General features: G+C 45.5%; 1 protein-coding gene across 3 annotated transcripts in view; it reads left to right on the top strand.

Annotated features, from left to right (window-relative positions):
• The window catches only part of LOC139394473 (zinc finger protein 516-like), a 67,963-nt gene that overhangs the window by 16,265 nt on the left and 28,006 nt on the right, over window positions 1-23,692 (top strand). For all 3 annotated transcript variants that reach the window (XM_071142563.1, XM_071142554.1, XM_071142546.1), the window contains exon 2: window positions 14,471-16,821. In XM_071142563.1, coding sequence (XP_070998664.1) covers window positions 15,021-16,821 — 1,801 coding nt within the window. In that variant the 5' untranslated portion in view covers window positions 14,471-15,020. The remainder of the gene's footprint in view (window positions 1-14,470; window positions 16,822-23,692) is intronic.

Genomic DNA, 23,692 nt, shown 5'->3' with positions numbered 1-23,692 from the left:
TCAATCAACCAATAGAATAGTTCCAAAACTCCTATCCTTGCCAATCTGGCACTCCTGGAAGGCTAGAGCAAACACTCAAGGTAGTTGAAAGATTTCAAGTAATATTTTAACCCAGGTCTGCTTGTGAACTCCTTGTAAAGTCCTGTGTGAAACTGTGAAATATCAAACACCTAAAGTAGTGGTTTTCCTGTGTGCTGGTTCTGAGGCCCCGGGCAGATGTTTCTCTCTGTTCCCAGAACAATAGTGAAGTGGACTCTGTGTCACAGTAACAAGGTGTTTGTTGCGAAGAAATTGGATTTCACCCACTGGTTATTTTATTTAGGTTGCACCTCGTTGTGCTATTGTATTTGTTTTCAACAGTTTGAACCAAGTTAGTGTTTGAGCATCCACAGTCTCCATTGAGCTGAGAAGTTCTCTGTGAAACCACGCCCATATGTGTGTGTGTGTGTGTGTGTGTGTGTGTGTGTGTGTGTGTGTGTGTGTGTGTGTGTGTGTGTGTGTGTGTGTGCGAGAGAGAGAGACTCTTCATCCCTATCTCTTCACCTCATCTTCCTTTGCACTTCTTTTTCTATAATGTGTACATGCTATGTTATCGTCAGGCTTTGACTTTCACGCTAGACTAAGATTAAAAAGGATTAGAAGGGACTAGACAACAACGAAAAGATAGGAGAAACCATGGCACAGCTATACATTGATAATGTCCTTCTTTCCGTCCATTCTTTTTGTTCCTGTTTTGCTTGTGGCCACGTGTGTGTGTGTTGCTGTGGGGCTGGCTGGAAGTGTCTCTCGTGGGCCTGCGCTGCGGAGGGGGAATGCATGGGGAGTTCAGTGACCTAATTGCATTCCAGAGAGGCTCATTTAAGTTGCTGTTCCAGGGGTTATTCTGGGCTGCCTACACAGGGGGTCGTAGGGAGAGAAGACCCTGGGACAGACCCTGGGATGGAGGTTCCATATGGGAGTCTCATCGCAGCCTACTACGCTCTCGCTCGCCTCAGTCACAACTAGTCCACAAGAAACCTGTTAGAACTGGTTTGGCAAAGAGCTCAACACGAAATGACCAAAACAAACAAATGCATCTTATCAACTGTCCAAGTGTGTTTCCAGTTCCAACATCTTCTATTTTTGTTTTCATTTATCTGTAAAACCAGATGTCTTGTCTTGGGAGCTTAAACCTTGTCTCTGGAATTGCCAGGGACCTCGCAATACAATATTATCACGATACATAGGTGCTGATACGATATGTATTGCGATTCTCACGATTGCAAGTCGATATTGTGTTTTATTGCGATTTGATGTCCCGAACGAATTGTTCACTGTATCTGCTGCACAGAGACAAAAGATAGAATGAGAAAACTAGTTTTGATCAGTCAAAGTACTGAAAACATGTTGGCTCACTATTCTTTAAGGAAGATGGTGAACAAGCTATGGGATGGACCAGAGTTTGGCTCAAGAGCAGTCGACTAGCGCTAGCTAACAATAGCAAAAACAAAAAAAAAGAATAACCATCCGAATAGCAAAAAAATAAATATAGATACAAATGTTCTCCTCTGCTCCTGACTGCATGTGTTGCCATTCAAGTCAGTGATGGCATAATGGGTGGACTGGCGGCCATTGTGAGTGTATCTATAGGGGCAAAGCAGGAAATAAAAGCAGGAAGTGTACCCACCAATATTTGTTGATTCAACTCAACTGACGTTACAAAAAATACATTCCATTACATGAGCCATATCAGTTTACGGGTGCGTACGTACATTTGCTCTGGCTATCTACTCCGATTTCAGAGCACTCTCATCTGAGTGAGGTGTTCTCTCATTTGTGTCTGGAAGTAGCTAGAAAGATAGCCAACGTTAGCTTGGGTGCTTGACTGCCATTGTGTGATCAGAACACTCTGATCAACCCTACTCCTCGGCCAGAGGGTCCACTCTGAGCACTCCGAGAGCAAAACACTCTGAATTTCCGAAACAGACAACCTGACAACGCTCTGAGTTTACCAACGCCCGGAGCGCACTCGGGCACTCCAGAGTGAGAGAGAGAAAGAACCCTACATCAGTTGAATGAACATTCTAAATGATTGCATCACAATACCAGGCAGCTATTGCGAGTGTACCCATGGGTTTACCATTCTAGATTACCATGGAAATGATTGCGTCACGATACCAGGGTGCCATGGGTGTACCATTAAAATGTCCACGGTTATCGGTTCCATGTCTGTTCTATTTATTCTAATTCTAAGTGTGCTGCTGCTGCATTGTGGATGTCGTTGCCATGTCAACCAAAGGCTTGTTTGCTACAGCGCCTCGCTTGTTTCAGCAAGGAACAACAACGTTTCATCACATTGCTAAGAGTCCATGTTACCGCAGAAACTGACTTAATTGCCCGGCCGTCCTTTCTTCAGTCAGCTGTTAGTTGATGCAATAATTTCCATGGTGATGTAGAAGTTTCACTCAAACGATGTGAGCTGATGTGGCCATAACAATTACCAAACAAATCAACTTAAAACAACGGTAGTGGATACTTCTTGCCTGTATGTTGGGCTGTCTAATCCAAATGTGAGAAGGATCTGAAAAAAAGGGAAGCACACTAAGGCTGCCCACTTATGAAAGACAGTCCCTTAACCCTGCAGATGTGAGGTTGCAGTTAACTCCAGAGGGCCGTGTGTGTCTGTGTGTGTGTGTGCTTTCCTCTTCCACCCTCCCCCCACCCCCCCTGTCTGTTTTTCTCACACCACTCGTCAACCCCCAGCTGCTCTCCCCAAAAATGTAATAAATATATATATATATATGTATGTATGTATGTACAGTATGTACATATATATGTGTGTGTGTGTGTGTGTGTGTATGTGTATATATATATATATGTATATGTGTGTATATATATATGTGTATATATATATATATATATATACAGTGCCTTGCGAAAGTATCCGGCCCCCTTGAACTTTGCGACCTTTTGCCACATTTCAGGCTTCAAACATAAAGATATAAAACTGTATTTTTTTGTGAAGAATCAACAACAAGTGGGACACAATCATGAAGTGGAACGACATTTATTGGATATTTCAAACTTTTTTAACAAATCAAAAACTGAAAAATTGGGCGTGCAAAATTATTCAGCCCCCTTAAGTTAATACTTTGTAGCGCCACCTTTTGCTGCGATTACAGCTGTAAGTCGCTTGGGGTATGTCTCTATCAGTTTTGCACATCGAGAGACTGAAATTTTTTCCCATTCCTCCTTGCAAAACAGCTCGAGCTCAGTGAGGTTGGATGGAGAGCATTTGTGAACAGCAGTTTTCAGTTCTTTCCACAGATTCTCGATTGGATTCAGGTCTGGACTTTGACTTGGCCATTCTAACACCTGGATATGTTTATTTTTTAACCATTCCATTGTAGATTTTGCTTTATGTTTTGGATCATTGTCTTGTTGGAAGACAAATCTCCGTCCCAGTCTCAGGTTTTCTTCCAGAATGGTCCTGTATTTGGCTCCATCCATCTTCCCATCAATTTTAACCATCTTCCCTGTCCCTGCTGAAGAAAAGCAGGCCCAAACCATGATGCTGCCACCACCATGTTTGACAGTGGGGATGGTGTGTTCAGTGTGATGAGCTGTGTTGCTTTTACGCCAAACATAACGTAACGTTTTGCATTGTTCAAAAAGTTCAATTTTGGTTTCATCTGACCAGAGCACCTTCTTCCACATGTTTGGTGTGTCTCCCAGGTGGCTTGTGGCAAACTTTAAACAACACTTTTTATGGATATCTTTAAGAAATGGCTTTCTTCTTGCCACTCTTCCATAAAGGCCAGATTTGTGCAATATACGACTGATTGTTGTCCTATGGACAGAGTCTCCCACCTCAGCTGTAGATCTCTGCAGTTCATCCAGAGTGATCATGGGCCTCTTGGCTGCATCTCTGATCAGTCTTCTCCTTGTATGAGCTGAAAGTTTAGAGGGACGGCCAGGTCTTGGTAGATTTGCAGTGGTCTGATACTCCTTCCATTTCAATATTATTGCTTGCACAGTGCTCCTTGGGATGTTTAAAGCTTGGGAAATCTTTTTGTATCCAAATCCGGCTTTAAACTTCTTCACAACAGTATCTCGAACCTGCCTGGTGTGTTCCTTGTTCTTCATGATGCTCTCTGCGCTTTTGACGGACCTCTGAGACTATCACAGTGCAGGTGCATTTATACGGAGACTTGATTACACACAGGTGGATTGTATTTATCATCATTAGTCATTTAGGTCAACATTGGATCATTCAGAGATCCTCACTGAACTTCTGGAGAGAGTTTGCTGCTCTGAAAGTAAAGGGGCTGAATAATTTTGCACGCCCAATTTTTCAGTTTTTGATTTGTTAAAAAGTTTGAAATATCCAATAAATGTCGTTCCACTTCATGATTGTGTCCCACTTGTTGTTGATTCTTCACAAAAAAATACATATAATTATATCTTTATGTTTGAAGAATGAAATGTGGCAAAAGGTCGCAAAGTTCAAGGGGGCCGAATACTTTCGCAAGGCACTGTATATGTGTATATATGTGTATATATATATATATATATATATATATATGTGTATATATATATATATATATATATATATATGTGTGTTGTGTGTCAATGTGTGTGTTCATGTGATTTAGGCAGTTTCTGCGGACTCTTAACATGATAAAACGTTGTAGCAAACTAGTCTTCAGTTGCCTTGGCAATTCCCCCCACAATGCAGCAGCATACATTGAAGTATAATTATTACAACAAACTTGGAAATTTGAATGGTAAAAAAAAAAGGTTTGCATTTTATTTTCATCCATAACTGTCAGTTGATCGGTTATGTACATTGTGCCGGCCCGAATCACTTTCAATGTCAAGTCGCTGCTGTATCTCTCAATCTCTCTGGGTGGTTTAGCTCAGCAGTAGTTAGTCTCTGGTTTAGTTAGGTGGTCAACTCTGCATCTTTGTGCGGAATGCTGTCATGAGTAGAGGTCACACAGATTTATACAAACAGGGCGTTCCTGTGGGAGCAGCTAGGGCTAACGAGTGGTGTGAGAAAAACAGACAGGGGTGAGGGGGAGCAAACACACACACACACACACACACACACAGCCCTCTGGAGTTAACCATGCAGATGTGTGGGCCATTCGGGGGACTGTTTTTCCACCAAGGGGGCAGCCTTGGACTAGACAGCGCAACATACAGGCAACAAGTATACAGTACACTACACTCTTAGAAAAAAACGGTTCCAATAGGGTTATTGGGTTCTATGTAGAACCTTCTGTGGGAAGGGTTCTACATCAAACCCAAGAGGGTTCTACCTCAAATCAAAAAGGAGTTCTTCAAAGGGTTGTCCTTTAGGTTCTAGATTGCACCTTTTTTCTCTAAGAGAGTACTGTTGTTTTAAGTTGGTGTGTTTGGTAATTGTAGTAAAATGCTGGGGTGTAGTAAAATGCTGGGGTGTAGTAAAATGCTGGGGTGTAGTAAAATGCTGGGGTGTAGTAAAATGCTGGGGTGTAGTAAAATGCTGAGGTGTAGTAAAATGCTGGGGTGTAGTAAAATGCTGGGGTGTAGTAAAATGCTGAGGTGTAGTAAAATGCTGGGGTGTAGTAAAATGCTGAGGTGTAGTAAAATGCTGGGGTGTAGTAAAATGCTGAGGTGTAGTAAAATGCTGGGGTGTAGTAATGAGCAAAATAGAGCAATGAGCAAAGTAGACAATGATTCCCTAAGCAAAATAGAAAAATGTGAGAACAACTCAAACAGATTCCAAAGTGTCCAGAACAATTCAATTTAAGGGGCTTTATTGGCATGGGAAACATATGTTTACATCGCCAAAACAAGTGAAATAGATCATAAACAAAAGGGAAATAAACAATAATGGGAAACATTACACTCACACACGTTCCAAAAGAATGAATGACTTTTCAAGTGTCATTTTATGTCGATATACAGTGTTGTAATGATGTGCAAATGATGTACAAAAGGGAAAATAATAAATCATAAATATAGGTTGTATTTACAACGGTGTTTGTTCTTCACGGGTTGCCCTTTTCTTGTGGCAACAGGTCACAAATCTTGCTGCTGTGATGGCACACTGTGGTATTTCACCCAATAGATATGAGAGTTTATTAAAATTGGATTTGTCTTTCGATTTCTTTGTGGATCTGTGTAATCTGAGGGAAATATGTGCCTCTAATATGGTCATACATTTGGCAGAAGGTTAGGAAGTGCAGCTCAGTTTCCACCTAATTTTGTGGGCAGTGTGCACATAGCCTGTCTTCTCTTGAGAGTCAGGTCTGCCTTTGGTGGCCTTTTTTAATAGCAAGGCTATGCTCACTGAGTCTGTACTTAGTCAAAGATGTCCTTAATTTTTGGTGAGTCACAGTAGTCAGGTATTCTGCCACTGTACACTCTGTTTAGAGCCAAAGCATTCTAGTATGCTCTGTTTTTTTGTAAATTCTTTCCAATGTGTCAAGTAATTCTCTTTTAGTTTTCTCATGATTTTGTTTTGTCTAATTGTGTTGCTGTCCTGGGGCTCTGTGGGGTCTGTTTGGGATTGTGAACAGAGCCCCAGGACCAGCTTGCGGGTTTATTTCTCTGTAGGTGATGGCTTTGTTATGGAAGGTTTGGGAATCGCTTCCTTTTAGGTGGTTGTAGAATTTAATGGCTCTTTTCTGGATTTTGATAATTAGCGGGCATCGCCCATGCATTATTTGGTGTTTTACATTGTACACAGAGGATATATTTGCAGAATTCTGCATGCAGAGTCTCAATTTGGTGTTTGTCCCATTTTGTGAATTCTTGGTTGGTGAACGAACCCCAGACCTCATAACCGTAAAGGGCGATGGGTTCTATAACTGATTCAAGTGTTTTTAGCCAAATCCTAATTGCCAAATTTTATGTTTCTTTTAATGGCATAGAAGGCCCTTCTTGCCTTGACTGTCAGATTGTTCACAGCTTTGTGGAAGTTACCTGTGGCGCTGATGTTTAGGCCGAGGTATGTATAGTTTTTTTTGTGCGCTCTAGGGCAACGGTGTCTAGATGGAATTTGTATTTGTGGTCCTGGGAACTGGACCTTTTTTGGAACACCATTATTTTTGTCTTACTGAGATTTACTGTCAGGGCCCAGGTCTGACAGAATCTGTGCAGAAGATCTAGGTGCTGCTGTAGGCCCTCCTTGGTTGGGGACAGAAGCACCAGATCATCAGCAAACAGTAGACATTTGACTTCAGATTCTAGTGGTGGGAGGCCGGGTACTGCAGAACAACTGTTTTTTTGTTGTTGAAAACCCCTCTCTCCTTTCTTTGACCATGCGGTCACCCCAGCAGCATGGCCCACTCCGAAATCTAACATGACATTGTTGACCCAAACACATGCTCTGGTCCCCGTAGCCTCCTACAGCCCTCGAACACACACCCAAGCAGTGGGTGCTTTTCATTTGTAAGACCCTTCTCACATAAATAGAGAGACCCCCCCCCCCCTCTCCTCTTCCATCCACCACCCTCCTCCCACCTCACTCTCCAATGTCTGGAGACAACCATTCGAGAGAGGGGGGGGGATCCCTCCATTGTTTTGTCTCTGCTGACACATTCATGGTGGGTTTCTGTTGGGGCTGTGGCTGGGGTTGGGTGGGGGGGTATGGTTGGGGTGGGTATAGGGGACGGAGAATGGGGGGGGGGGTCCCCCCTGGACAATGGACGCCGTGAGCCCCCCGCTGGTCTCCCGGTCTGTGAGTGTGACCTGCTTTGACAGTCCCAGGCCAGTCCACAGGGTGCTGGGCTGTGGGACTTCTCTGCTGCCCTCCACCCAAACACTAAATGGGCCTGTCCCACCCACACACAGTGCAGGGCTCACAAATGCATGCAGTGCTCACAAATGCATGCATACACTCGCACACACACACACACACACACACACACACACACACACACACACACACACACACACACACACACACACACACACACAGCAGGACTGGGACTACACTAGAACGCAAAGCCTCATTATTGTCATTCAAGCTAGTACATTCAGCTATATAAACAGGGAGCATGACAAGAAAAGTTAAACAACAAAGTAAGCTACAGAGAATCAAATTGATTCGATTTGTGTTTGTATGCTACAGGCGACACCAATTGGTCATTCATACATGTACATTAACATGCACTGCATACATACATACAAAAGTCATCAGATACCATAACTCCACTGTCTAAAAAGTTGCATGCAGAAGTAATAGCCTGTGCTTTCCCTGTCTTCTTGTCGTTATTTATCCCTCTCTTCTTCTCGTTCTCTGGTTCTCTCCATCACACGGCTTACAGCAGGGCTCTTTGTCTGCATGCCGGGAATGGGGAGGCGAAGCACAGTTTGTTCATAATGGATTATTGATTGGTCTGAGAATCCGCTGGCTTGGGGGTTGATGGAGGGAGAGGCGAGGGGACGGGGGCTCTGTCAACACCACTGCTGTCCCGCCCTGAGCACTGAATGTGTCCACTTTATGAGCCCCTGTCTCTATAACGTGTGTGTGTGTGTGTGATTTTAAAGAGTTCTCTGTGTTTAATGCCCAAAGCACACATGTGACTGACTGTGAAGCTCTCAGTATGTACCAGTCGCTTTCAAAGCTTACTCTCTCTCTCTGTATGGAGCAGTGTTAAAATCTCACAGTGTGCATGGGACCTCATAGAAATCTGTGTGGATAACTTTTGTAAAAGCACCCCTCTGTTTGGCAATTACATTTTTTTTGTGCGTGTGCAGGCATGTGTGCATGCGTGTGTCTGTGCGTGTTTTGTGCATTTGTTCACGCGCGTGTGTGTGTGAATAAGCAGACCACTTTTCATTTTCTATCCGTATATGTTCTTCTTAAATGCTGTGCTCTGTGTCCCAATGAGGCTACAACAGACAGCAGGGCTGACGATGCCCCACACTGAAATGGCCCTGAGCCATTTGTTTTAATAAAGCGTATAGTGGTTTGGAAGGAGTGTGTTTTTTAACGGCCATATCACTCCACCTCCTTCCTCTGTGTTTGGAGATGTGTGTGTTGCACATCTCCGTCTCTCTTCACGGTGTTTGTTGTGATTGAGAGCCCTCCCTCTGGCTGACGGTGTCGTCCATCACAACGACGAGAGTGCAGCTACAGCCCTCCGCTCTCCTCACCCTCTTGCCCTCCTTCCTCGCCTCTCTCCCTGCCTGACACACAGAAGAATGTGCTGCAAGACCAGCTCCAGATGTCCCAAGATCCTCCCTGAGATCTGAGATGGAAATAGGCCTCCTTTCTTTGAAGGGCTCCGGATCGATGGGGGGAAAAAAATAGGAGCGGATTTCCTCGTTTCGCACAGCAGCTAGACCTTCAGCTGCCTGAGTTCAACATTTTTGCGGGGGGAAATGTGTTTTTGTCTTCCTCCCCACTAACAGCCCCTTTTATCTCAGCTGAGAAGGTTTATGTGGGTTTTAAACTCATGGTACGACATGTTAAAAGTGCATCGGTATATCTGACACATTTATAGAGCTATTATAGAGCTACGGTATAATAGACTTAGCCCTTCTCAAACCATGCATCTGTATCAGGGTTGGGATCAACGCTAGCAAGATGGAGTGGGCTACATGACAGCCAAGGCATTCAATTCAAGGTTGGGCTTATCATAGGCTATGAGGAGCTTTTTGGGTCAGCGGGGTGGGGGGAATGGGGGTGGACATGTTGAAATCGAGTCTTTGACAAGAAACCCGTGGTGGGTGTAGTTTTTGCATTACTGTAACACTCATCACAGAAGTCCTAATAATGAATGGTAACATTGTTCCTCTGGACACACACACACGCGCGCACACACACACACACAACATCTTATACAGCTAACCTTGTGGAGACACACAATTTAGTCCCATTCAAAATCCTATTTTCCCTAACCCCTAAACCTAACCCTAACCTGTACTCTTACCCTAACCTTAACCCAAAAACCTAACCCTAGCTTCTAACCCTTAACCTAATTCTAACCCTAACACTAATTCTTACCTTAACCCTAAACCCCCTAGAAATAGCATTTGAACTTGTGGGGATGAACAAAATGTCCTCAGTTTGTCAAATTTTTGTTTGTTTACTAAAAAAGTCCCCACAAGAATAGTTAAACACATCCACAGAGACACACATAGACACTATTAGCCAATTTGTCATTTTTTTTCTTACTTTGTGTTGAGAGGGAAGCACATTGTTTCTCCTTCAGCTAGGCTAATCTCATTACAGTTTAATTTGGACATGTGACCGTCTGGTGGATGACAGGCTTAATGCTCGCTGAAAACTTACCCAATCAGCAAACCCCATTTAATAACAAATAAGATCATTATCCTCTTTTTTTAACACTTAAACAAGAAGAAATAAACCAGGAAGTATTAAAGGGGCAATCTGCAGGTCGAACAATAACAAATTGAACACCGCCGCAACACATATTTGGTAAACAGCTGAGGAATGGGGCTGGAGAAATAGTAACCACTCTCAGACTAAATGGGGAAAGAGACAGACAGGAGGGATATTAAGGAAGAAAAAGGGGGAGAATGAAGATCTGTTCAGATCTAGGGGTTTACTTGTCAGTCCTTTCCAGCAATGTGAATTCCTTCTGGGCGATTCCAAGGTATTGACGCTTTGACATTAAAACGGATGCCAAACAAAAACCATTGATTTCAAAGTACAACTCTATGCACAAGGAATACTTTTAACAATTGCTACAGACAATTCAACTAAAACGAATTTATTGGAAGAACTGTGCAGATGCAAACTTGGGTAACAGAGTTGGGGTAAAATCTCCCTCGGGTTTTTATGTGACCATGTTTTCCAAAAGCTCTGTTAAATATCTGCCCCGAATTAAAATTCAAAGATGTCTGCAGAGAGAGTGGGGTGTCAGCAGAGAGAGTGGGGTGTCAGCTATGACATGGTACCTTGAATTTGAAAAAAAAAAAAAACTCTCAGTTATTGAACTACAGTAACTGAAGTGGATATACACCCGGTAACGGAATTACGGTAACGGAATTACATGACCTGTACTGCACAGAAATGTATAGTTATGTATCTGAATCTCATTCTCCTCATGTTTCACAAGTTTGGACATCACAGCGCAGCACAGCAGAGCACAGTAGAGTGCAGTGCAGTTCAAAACAGCACAGCAGAGCACAGTAGAGTGCAGTGCAGTTCAAAACAGCACAGCAGGGCAGTAGAGTAGAATAGATTAGAGTAGGGTAGAGTAATGCAGGGTTGAGTTCAGTAAAGTGCAGTAGAGCACAGTAGAGTTCCGTACAATACAGTAGAGTGTAGTTCTCGTATAAAAAAAGAATACTCTACTGTACTATCCAAACTTGTCAATCATACGTCTATAATAGGTTCGGATTTGGTCCAGTCCCGTCTGTCTGTGGACGTTAACATCAACTCCAGTGGGGACTGACCACATTTCAACTACTTTTCAATGTCCATGCACGTCCAGTGCTTAGTGGGTGAAAATGCTGGTTACATTAAATGGAAAGAGAGGTGCCTTATGGGTAGGTGTCAGTAAGTGCTGGGAGAGGTGACATTAACTGGAGAGAGAGGCTGAGAGAGAGGGAGGGGTTGTTATCAACTGAACATAACAGTGTGCCAGTGGAAGGGAGGACAGAGAGCTAGTTTGTGACTACTCTGATTTCCCGTTGTAGCCAATTCAGTTGCAGTAATTCCGTTACTGATTTTTGGGTAATTTCGTTACCAATTTGGTAAAGGAATTATGAGTTTGAATCACTTAATACTTCATAAACCAATGGAAATGCCCTTATGTAATTTGCTTAAGGCTTGTTTTAGTGTGATTTAGTCAAGTTTATAGTCTCTTAGTTTTTTTTGTGTGATTGCTAATATATTTTCTTTCAGGCTCAATGCTTTGCCAGTAAAATCATTCTGTCTTAGACTTGACTTTAATCAAATCAAATCAAAGTCTATTGGTTGCGAACACAGATTTGTAGATGTTGTCGCAGGTGCAGCGAAATTCTTACGTTGCACTAATATCTAGCAATACAATAACAGTCCACACATAATCCAAAAAGTAAAAAAAGGATAACAAGAAATGAAGAAATATCAAATCAAATCAAATTTATTTATATAGCCCTTCGTACATCAGCTGATATCTCAAAGTGCTGTACAGAAACCCAGCCTAAAACCCCAAACAGCAAGCAATGCAGGTGTAGAAGCACGGTGGCTAGGAAAAACTCCCTAGAGTTTTTCCTAGATCAGAACACTGAGCGCACAAAACATTAGGTACACCTGCTCTTTCCATGAAAAGGTGAATTCAGGTGAAAGCGATGATCCATTATTCATGTCACCTTTTTTAAATCCACTTCAATCAGTGTAGATGAAGAGGCGGAGACAAGTTAAGGGAAGCATTTAAAGCCCTGAGACAATTCTGACATGCTTTGTTGGTTTGTGCCATTCAGTGTGAATAGGCGAGGCAAAATATTGAAGTGCCTTTGAACGGGGTATGGAAGCCGGCGCTAGGCACACCGGTTTGTATCAAGAAGTGCAACACTCGGAACAGTCTCCCGTGTGTATCAAGAATGGTCCACCATCCAAAGGACATCCAGACAACTTGACACAACTGTGGGAAGCATTGGAGTCAACATGGGCCAGCATCCCTGTGGAAGGCTTTCAACACCTTGTAGAGTCCATGCCTCAACGGATTTAGGGTGCTCTGAGAGCAAAAGGGTGCAACTCAGTAATAGGTGTTCCTAATGTTTTGTACATTCAGAGTATATAAATGGTGTGTATAGACAGTGTGGACAGGATATGAATAGAAAAGTTGTGTACAGCACTAGGTATATAGAATAAGCCATAACTACAATACAGTATATACTTATAAAGTTAGTAAAAACAGTATGTAAACATTATTTAAGTGTCCAGTGTTCAATGGCTGTGTACATAGGGCAGCAGTCTCTTAAGGGGAAGGGTAGAGTGCTTTGATGCACCTGTACTGTCTCACTTATTTAACAGTGAGTGTTTAGCATTTTAGGCTGTGCCTGGCATTCAGACCTTGAATCTTTCAGTAACCCTCAATGAAACATACTGTCTTCAGCACCTTTGAGAACACCACCACTAGCGCTTTGTTTTTTTTTTGGATGGGGGTGGGGGGGTAGAATAGAGGTGAAACCAAAGTCTTCAACCGGTTTTAACTTTAAGCGGCTTATGTTTGTAACATGTGGACCAGTGAAATCTTGCGTCTGAGATACTCTCTCTCTCTGATACAAGTACAATGGGCTTTCCTCAATACGTATCGCATTCATGCCTGACTTGCTGTTGACATATTGCTCAATCCGTATGATGTCCATGTGCAGCAGATGAGAACAGCTTTGTGATAACTTGCACAGGCACAGTTAAACTGACATATGGTGTTGTACTCTCCCCGTGTTAAAGCAACACCATTTACTCACTGTGATGGCAGTTTGTGTGTGTGTGTGTGTGTGTGTGTGTTTTGATAGCCCGTCATTTCCCACCTCATCCTCGATTATACACTTATAATGATAGTCAGTCACTCAGCCCGATGAGCTGTGGATGATGTAATAACCTGTAATCATACTGTCAATCATCCTTCCTCATAACTCCAACTCACTCCTCTGTCATTCTCCCTTTCTATATATGTATTATTCCTTTTAGTCTCTTCTGGTATCTTTTCAAATTGAAATGAATCTGAATACAGTAAGGGGCTTTTCGAGGTAAAAAAGTTCACATTAATTGGTGCCTTTGTCCTTTGTTGGTATGTGTCCTGCACTTCAATTGGGCTTTTGTTGAGTCCACATTCAGAATTGTGGAACTTGCAACAGTGAGATTGAGACATGAGAGAGAGTGTAAAGCAACTCATAAATGATATCTCTCTCTCTCTCTCTCTCTCTCTCTCTCTCTCACTCTCTCTCTTTACTCTGGAAGAGTAGAAAGAGCCACTTCCTGTTGTGTGCTTAAGATCCCTGCCATGTGATAGTGTCAGTTGAAGCGGGCGTGGGGAATATGGTGGCTAGGCTCAGGCTGCTGGCGCTGATCCTGCTGATGTGAATGAACGTTGCACTGCGGTGCGATTGTGTGCAAAGTGTCAACTCAGCTGGAGTGGCGTCAGTGGCAGCGCCATGCACAATCACACACAGTGTGGCCCTCTCTGTCTGACACTTCAACAGACCTACATATGATATCACCCCAAACACACGCTACTAACATAGAAACGTACGCACGTGCGGCATGCTCTGACACATACCTGGAGTTATGAATATGCAAATGTGTAACGGATCACTGTGGGTGAAGTGGCATGCTTTGGCTATGCTAACGCTGTCTCTTTCTCTCTCTCTCTCTCTCTCTCTCTCTCTCTCTCTCTCTCTCTCTCTCTCTCTCTCTCTCTCTCTCTCTCTCTCTCTCTCTCTCTCTCTCTCTCTCTCTCTCTCTCTCTCTCTCTCTCTCTCTCTCTCTCTCTCTCTCTCTCTCTCTCTCTCTCTCTCTCTCTCTCTCTCTCAGGGTGAGGACCTGCACAGGCTGTGCAGAGAGCTCACAGAGAGTGATGCAACCTGGAAGCTGCTGATATGCTGAAAAATAAAGCCAAAGAAAGGCCAGCCAGTGAACTGAACAGGAGAGGAGACATGGAGTAACAGTGTCAGCCAGAGATAGAGCTTGTTAATGTGTTGCCATATACCATGACTGATTCCTTCTGACACAGTGTACGGTACCCAGAGATGTACGATTCCCGATAGTGCTGTGTAAGCTATTTTACAAAGGGCCGTGTAGCAGGTACAGAGACATTGACAGTGTTGGATTCACTGACTGTCAGGGCATGGATGAAGACAGATAGATGGCATACTGAAGATAGATGGCAAAAGACTGTTGAACACGGGCTAAATAACACTGGATGCACCCTTACAGTTGGCAGTGGATGAGCACGGACAGATAGAATTGGGATTGGCTGATAGACGGAGAACGCTAGAGCTAGATGAGCTACTGCAGATAGCAGTGCAGATCCACTGTTAGCGAGCTAGCGCAGGCAGGGAGTGGGAGTGGGAGGCTTAGCACCATGAACCCCAGAGAGAGCGGAGGAGGAGGAGTGGAGGCCATGGAGACTCAGGCAGGAGGGCTGGAGGTGGGGGAGGAGGGAGGCCAAGCCAGCCACGGAGGAGATGGAGAAGAGGGGGAAGAAGACAAGGCCTCAGCCTACGACTGCAACGTGTGTGGCCGCAGCTTCCCCTTCCAGAGCTCTCTGTCGCAGCACATGCGGCGCCACACAGGCGCACGTCCCTACAAGTGCCCCTACTGCAACCACCGCGCCTCCCAGAAGGGCAACCTCAAGGTCCACATCCGCAGCCACAAGCTGCGCACGCTCACTAGCCACCACCCCGAGGAGGAGGAGGGGCCAGAGGAGGAAGAGGACGGGTCAGTTGAAGTGGGTGTGTCTGAGGGCCTGGACGGTGGAACCAGTCCGACGAAGAGCAGCTCGGCCTGTAACAGGGTCGTCAACGGAGACGCTAACACAGAAGAGGGCATAGGGAAGACGGCGGTGAGGAGTGTCAAAAGGGAGAAGTCGAGCTCTGAGCAGCGGCCATATTGCTGCCGTCTGTGCGGGTACCAGACCCAGCGCGAGGACCAACTCCTCAGTCACATCGAGAAGGTCCACATCACAGCCGACATGGAGGACGAGACTAACCCAGTGAGTCAGGAGGCAGTGGCAACGGAGGGAGAAGCAGGGACTCAGGTCACTGATGGTGCCTTCCCCTGTGAGACGTGTGGCCAGGTGTTCACACAGGCCTGGTTCCTTAAGTCCCACATGAAGAAACACGCAGGCCTCCTTGAGCATTGTTGTCGGGTGTGCGGCCGCCGCTTCAGGGAAGCCTGGTTCCTCAAGAGCCACATGAAGACCCACAATGGCTCCAAGGCCTCCGGCCGGGGGAAACCCAGGGCAGACTCCCAAGAGGCCGCGGCCACCATCAACGACGTGGCCCAAGACCCAGAGACCAATGTGACCTCCACAAGCCTTTACCAGGTTTGCTCCAAGTGTGGAAACCTGTTCCATGACCGAGAGAGTCTGAAGGCCCACGAGAAGATCCACAGCCAGGCTAAGCAGCTGACACAGGGCCAGAGAAGACCTAGCGATAACGGGGACTCTCTCGGTGCCAAAAGGCGCCTCCTGGACTACCTCAGCCTCCAGCCAGCTGTCGAAGTAAAACCCCAGGAAGAGAAGAGACGCTTAGGCCAGAGGATCCCCGAGCTGGACCCAGTTTGTAGCTACCAGGCCTGGCAGCTGGCTACGCGGGGCAGGGTTCTTGAGCCTGTGGAGGCATACAGTATAAAGGCAGGTGGAGAAGGGGATGAGGTCCTGGCTGGAGGGACTGTGGTGTATGAGAAGGAGAGCAGCCACTACATCCTGGAGGGCCAGCAGAGGGAGCGACGTTCAGGGAGACGCAGCAGCGCCAGCGGGGGAGGGGGTAGTAGCCACCACACCTCCCCTGGGGAGCACACTCCCGAGAGCCTGAGCGACTCAGAGTACCGTCCCTCCTCCCGCCAGGGCCGACGTTCCTCCTCATCCCAGCAGAGCCAGTCCAAGTCCACCGAGTGCTTTGAGTGCGGAAAGGTGTTCCGCAGCCGCCACCAGATGATTGTGCACCAGCGGGTCCACCAGAGGCGAGACGGGGGCAGGGGTTCCGGGTCCGGAGGGGACAACAGGGCAGGGCAAGGAGGGGACCGCTGGGGATCCACCAGTGATCCCGAATCAGGCTCCCCTAGCAGGCCCAGCACCCCAGGGTACGGGAACTCACCACCAGCCTCCACCCTGGGAGAGGATGCCCCTGAGATGGGCACCGCCAACGCAGTCCCACTGACAGGTTAGTGAACATACCTCGATTGTTATTTAAGTAGTTACTGACCCTAATTTAAGCCCTCTGTCGTGTGACCGTAGTTGGATCAGTGAGGGGGGAATTGGGCAATATTTGAGAGGAAATAGAATGTGAACAAACCCTTTCTCTGACAACAGCAAGATATTTAGCTCTGTTCTCAACAGATCCAAGAGATAAGCTTCAATGTAAGGACTATGTTAAGCATGCTGTAGGAGCTCATTCCTTTTCAAGCTCTTTCAAGGCCCCTGTTCCTGACAGTCTCCCATTAGCAAACATCTGTTGGTGAGATCCCTATCATTGCGATTCCATCTCGTCAACTCAGCCCCACATGGAGTGGGGACATGAGCCACCCTGTGGCGATAGTCGGAACTGCTCAGGATCTGTTTTTGAGTGTGCTTTACATAAAACAAGATGATAGACTGTATCATGTCAGGTCATTATATTCTCATTTGTGTTCAAGCCACTGTTGAAAACAACAAGACGGTTGACAAAAGCAGACCAAGATGAAAAGTCAGTGGGTGGTTTGATGAAAGCTTATGCTTTGAAAGTGGCTTTACAATGGAGATGGAATTTTTGGAATGCCTATCATTTCTTCACCCCTTTGAGCAATAAACACTGGGAACAAAAAAATGATAAACATATAGATCTTGGTTGATTTAAGATTCAAGACGGCTTGGTATGTATGTTCTTCAGTAGGGTACAGACAGGTATTTGAGTGGGTGTCAGTGTTGGCACTAACTTGTTGAAAATATGTCTCTGCTTATCATGTTTTCATACACAGTTAAGAATCAGAGCTTACTCTTTCACTCTCTTCCCTGGCGGTTTAGAATGTCAGAAATAGAAGTAGCTTTTCTTCGTGCTCGAGCAGTGTGCTATTTCAGCTTTTCCTGTCTCAGGAAACCCCCCCCCCTTTTATCTGTGTGAATATGTTTTTGCTCTCCTTTTTCTTTTCTTTTTTTACAGTAAAAGAAATCTGTCCCTTTTCTCCCCCCTCGGCTTTCAACGCGAGAGTGTTTGAAAATGGAGCAGAGAGAAATAGAGAAATAGCACGAGAACACGCAACTTCACTAGACTAAAGAAAGAAAAGAGAACGTTTTTTGTTCTCCGTACTGTCCACACACAAGAAAAAAAAGAAAACACCTTTTCATGTCTGTTGTGAACTTCCTGTTTTGTCATTCATGTACTGAATCCTCAGACAGGAACATTTACTTTAGTCAGTTAGTATGCAGAGAATGGATCTTACTTATCATGTCCCTTAGGCTACTGCACATAACATCCTATGTATGAGAACATTTAAGACTATTAACTCAGTCAGAGCCATGGGTTCCTGGTTCCAGAACTGTTAGTGCAGTATAGACAACTCAACATGTTTGTCATCACAATGACCATAGGAGTTGGCAAGACAGCACCAACAGATCTGGGACCAGGCTAATGAGAGATTGCGGAGATTTTAAGATCACAGCAATGGATTCTGAGTGAGCATGGTTTTTTTCCTCCCTCATTGCAGTTTGTTTAAACAGAACTCAGGGTCATGTTCATTAGGTTACACAATGAAATACATTCTTAAACGTTCTACAACTGAAAATGAAAATGAGCATTTCTTATTGGACAAGGACAGGTAGGCCCTCCTTGTTTCAGTCAGTCTTTTTCCCATTTGATGCCAAATGAACAGGACGTAGGCCGTGGCAGTTATGGCCACATTTTTACATTTTAGTAATTTAGCAGATGCTCTTATCCAGAGCAACTTACAGTTAGTGCATTCATCTTAAGATCGCTAGGTGGGACAACCACATATCACATAGTAAGTACATTTTTCTTCAATAAAATAGCTATCAGCAAACTCTCCTTCCAGACCCACATTAAACATCTCCAATCCAAAGTTAAATCTAGAATTAGCTTCCTATTTCGCAACAAAGCATCCTTCACTCATGCTGCCAAACATACCCTTGTAAAACTGACCATCCTACCAATCCTCGACTTCAGCGATGTCATTTACAAAATAGCCTCCAATACCCTACTCAACAAATTGGATGCAGTCTATCACAGTGCCATCCGTTTTGTCACCAAAGCCCCATATACTTCCCACCATTGCGACCTGTACGCTCTCGTTGTCTGGCCCTCGCTTCATACTCGTCGCCAAACCCACTGGCTCCATGTCATCTACAAGACCCTGCTAGGTAAAGTCCCCCCTTATCTCAGCTCGCTGGTCACCATAGCATCACCCACCTGTAGCACGCGCTCCAGCAGGTATATCTCTCTGGTCACCCCCAAAACCAATTCTTTCTTTGGCCGCCTCTCCTTCCAGTTCTCTGCTGCCAATGACTGGAACGAACTACAAAAATCTCTGAAACTGGAAACACTTATCTCCCTCACTAGCTTTAAGCACCAACTGTCAGAGCAGCTCACAGATTACTGCACCTGTACATAGCCCACCTATAATTTAGCCAAAACAACTACCTCTTTCCCTACTGTATTTATTTATTTATTTTGCTCTTTGCACCCCATTATTTGTATTTCTACTTTGCACATTCTTCCACTGCAAATGTACCATTCCAGTGTTTTACTTGCTATATTGTATTTACTTTGCCACCATGGCCTTTTTTTTTGCCTTTACCTCCCTTATCTCACCTCATTTGCTCACATCGTATATAGACTTGTTTATACTGTATTATTGACTGTATGTTTGTTTTACTCCATGTGTAACTCTGTGTCGTTGTATGTGTCGAACTTCTTTGCTTTATCTTGGCCAGGTCGCAATTGTAAATGAGAACTTGTTCTCAACTTGCCTACCTGGTTAAATAAAGGTGAAATAAAAAAAATAGTAAGGGAGGGTGCTGCGAGAGGGGAGTGCTGTGGGATTATTTAAGATACTCTTTGAAGAGGTAGGGTTTCAGATGTTTTCGGGAAGATGGGCAGGGACTCTGCTGTCCTAGTCAAGGCACCTGAGGTGGCAGAATGGAGTGCTCGGGTTGGAGGTGTAAGGTTTGAGTACAGCCTGAAGGTAGAGAGGGGCAGTTCCTCTTGCTGCTCTGTAGGCAAGTACCATGGTATTGTAGTGGATGCAAGCTTCGACAGGAAACCAGTGGAGTGTGCAGAGGAGCGGAGTGACACGGGAAAACTTGGTAAGTTTGAACACCAGGCGGGCTGCAGCATTCTGGATAAGTTTCAGGGGTTTGAAGGCGCAAGCAGGGTCCTAGCCAACAGCATAGTCCAGACAGGAGATGACAAGTGCCTGGATTAGGACCTGTGCCACTTCCCATGTGAGGTAGGGTCGTACTCTACGGATGTTGTAGAGTATGAACCTGCAGGAGCGAGTCACTGCTTTGACGTTTCCAGAGAACGACAGGGTGTTGTCCAGGGTCTTGCTAATGTTCTTTATATTCTCGGGGCGGGGGGCACCGTGGAGTTGTCAACTGTGATGGAGAGGTCTTGGAGCGGGAAGGCCTTCCCCGGGAGGAAGAGCAGCCACACCTTGTCGATGTTGAGCTTGAGGTGGTGGGCTGACATCCAAGCTAAGATATCTGCCAGGCACGCAGTGATGCGTTTCGCCACCTGGGTGTCAGAAGGGGGAAGGATAAAAGTAGTTGAGTAGTTGAATGATAGGAGAGACCATGAGAGGATATGATGGAGCTGAGTGACTTGGTATATAGAGAGAAGAGGGCCTAGAACCGAGCCCTGGGGGACACCAGTAGTGAGAGTACTTGCAGATACAGATCCTCTCCACGTCACCTGGTAGGAGCGGCTTGCCAGGTAAGATGCAATCCAAGCGTGTGTAGAGCCTGAGACACCCAGCCCTAAGAGCGTGGAGAGGAGGATCTGATGGTTCAGAGTTGAAGGCAGTGGATAGATCTAGGAGGATGAGAACAGAGGAGAGAGTGTCAGCTTTGGCAGTGCGGAGAGCCTCCATGACACAGAGAAGAGCAGTCTCGGTTGAGTGAACCGTCGTAAAGTCTGACTGGTTGGTGTCAAGACGATCGTTCTGAGATAGATGGTGAGAGAGTTGGTTAGAGACAGCACACTCAAGTGTTTTGGAAAGAAAATAAAGAAGGGATACTGTTCTGTAGATTTTGATGTCAGAGGAGTGTTGATTTCTTGAGGAGGGGAGCGACTTGGGCCCTTTTGAAGTCAGAGGGGACGCAACCAGTGGTCAGGCATGAGTTGATGAGGGAAGTGAAGAATGGTAGAAGGCCTCCAGAGATGATCTAGAGGAGGGGATGGGGTCAAGTGGGCAGGTTGTTGGGCAGCCGGACCTCACTAGTTGCAGGGTTTCATCTGGAGAGAGAGGGAAGAACGCAGTCAAGGCATAGGGTAGTTCTGTGGGACCACTGGACTCAATAGGCTGAGTGAATGAGAAGCGGATGACAGTCTTCTTTTCAAAGTGGTTGACAAAGTTATCTGCAGAGAGGGAGAGAGGGGAGGGGGTGGAGGATTAAGGAGGGAGGAGAAGGTGGAAAGAGCTACCTCAGATCCCTTGTCAGACAGTCAGGTAACAGGGCCTGGTAGGGCGTCCTCTGCCCTATCTATACCCTCTATGTTCCACTGGCTAGTTACCTAATCCCCGCTGACGCCATCCAGCCACCCTGATGCCTCTCCTGCTCCCCCACTTCTCAGGGATTTGTTATTTATAGAGACACTACTAATGGACACACATACTCTCAGAGGACACACACACCTAGCATGCACCAGCAGCATACCACCCTGCATCCCACTGCTGACTTGCCCCTGAACCAGATGCTGCTGGAAGTGGTATTGGAGGCCCAGTAGGAGGCACTCTTTCCTCTGGTCTAAAACAAAAAGTCTCCCACTGCCCCAGGGCAGTGATTGGGGACATTGCTCTGTGTTGGGTGCTGTCTTTCAGATGGGATGTTAAAAGGGTGTTCTGACTCTTTGGTGTCACTAAGGATCCCATGGCACTTATCATAAGAGTAGGGGTGTCAACCCCAGTGTCCTGGCTCAATTCCCAATCTGGCCCTCATACCATCATGGCCACGTAATCTTCCCCAGCTTCCAATATTGGCTCATTCATCCCATTCCTCTGCTCAGTAACTCTTCCCCAGGTTGTTGCTGTAAATGAGAATGTATCGTGAGTCAAACATACCTGGTCAAATAACCGTCAAATAAATGCATGTGCACACACAAACACATACACACTCCCAGACTTCACTTGAGTGTACTGACACAGGTGATCTGGTGGGAAGGTGAGCAAAGGCCTAGATTCAATCAGATCAAGTGTTAGCCGGCGATAACCGCATAGCTGATGTTTTGGAGGTGTCCAAGGTGGAACCGCGTTGTCGCTGTCAAATGTGACCGTTGTCACGAAGCCACACCAGTCCCACTCGCAATAGAAGTTCACAGCGAGACAGTTGTATTGAAATAATGAGGCTCAAAATTAAAATCATTCAACAAAATAATAATGATTTATATCAGCCTAATGAGGGTGTAGATTACATCTCACATTCCAGTTAACAAGGCTGCATGGCTGCAAGATTTCTCTTAATGCGACTCCGTGCAACCAATGGCCTTGTCCGCTTTAGGTATACCGTGAGCCTCTTGTGGATTTGACAGCTCGTACGCCGTTCCAACTCAGACACCGTCAAAACATCAGATAGGCGGATGTTGCTTAAAGCGGATTGGATTGAATCGGTCCCTAAGTCGCTCAAATCGGGGGTTCATTCAAGGTTTGCGGTGTTGACAGTGTTGTTTATAGTTTGGAAGTGCCAAGGAACATGACTGAATGGCTGCGGGAGTGTGCTACTCGGGTGATCAGGTCCATGGAGGTGAGGTGACAGAGACGGTATCTCAAGGCCTTGTTTTTAACCTATTTACTATCTACAGTATATACTGTACAGGAGAACATGATCATTTTCAGGCCGTTACCTATGAAGTGTGGATCGGCTTTCTAAATGGCTGAGTAATGTACGTTTAGAATGTTTGTATGGTTACTGTAGGCGCTGGATATCTAGTCTCCTAGTCCCACCCAATTGTTAGCCTCTTGCAACAGACTGGTGAGCGCAAGGAAGATTTGGTTTCTGGGTTCCAGGATCACTTGTATGCCTGCAGTACATGTGGAGGAGAGGAGAGGAGCTACAGTGTCAGTCTCGATTGCCTTGACTGCTGAGTGGGAGGGAGGGAGAGAGCAAGCGAAGGAGGGAGGGAGGAGTGCAGTTAACGGCGGATATCCCAGCCAGTGTTTGTTTATGTCAGATGGATGTTATCCCCCCCCCCCCCCCTCGTGGTTTCCCCTTGGCAGCAAAGCAGGTTTTGGCACCGACAGCTCTATGGGAACCAGGTTCTTTCCCCTTCTCCAACACTGACATGCACACCACCTACTGGAACTGACTTATGTGATGGTACATTTTTCCTCAGTAAAGAAGCCAACTATGTATGACTGAGATATGTGGTTGTCTCACCTAGCTATCTTGAGATGAACGCACTAACTATAAGTAGCTCTGGATAAGAGCGTCTGCTAAATGTCTGCTAAATGACTAAATGACTAAAATGTCAAATGTAAAACACACACATACACACACAGGGATTAGCCTCCAGCTCAACCCTGGCTGGGTGTTAGCCACTGCAGTATGTGGACAATAGGGAAGCCAAATGAAAAGCAGATGGCAGTGGCATGTTCTAATTACAAAGTGTGTGTGTGTGTGTGCGTCCATTTGTTTCGGTGGGCAAGGGAGGTCTTGTACATCAGAAGGCACTGAGTGTGTGGACACATCCTTCTTAATTAAAGGGGGCAATCTGGAGTTGCTACATCCATTTTTGTAATGATATTTGAAGGATGTGTGCCCATTTTGATTCTTGAAGGATATAACTTATAAATGCCCCATGAGCTTAGTTCAACTCCGGTACCCCA

This window comes from Oncorhynchus clarkii, chromosome 3, assembly GCF_045791955.1.
Source record: "Oncorhynchus clarkii lewisi isolate Uvic-CL-2024 chromosome 3, UVic_Ocla_1.0, whole genome shotgun sequence".
NCBI classification, from domain to species: domain Eukaryota; kingdom Metazoa; phylum Chordata; class Actinopteri; order Salmoniformes; family Salmonidae; genus Oncorhynchus; species Oncorhynchus clarkii.
This window is presented reverse-complemented; position numbering and strand designations above follow the sequence as displayed.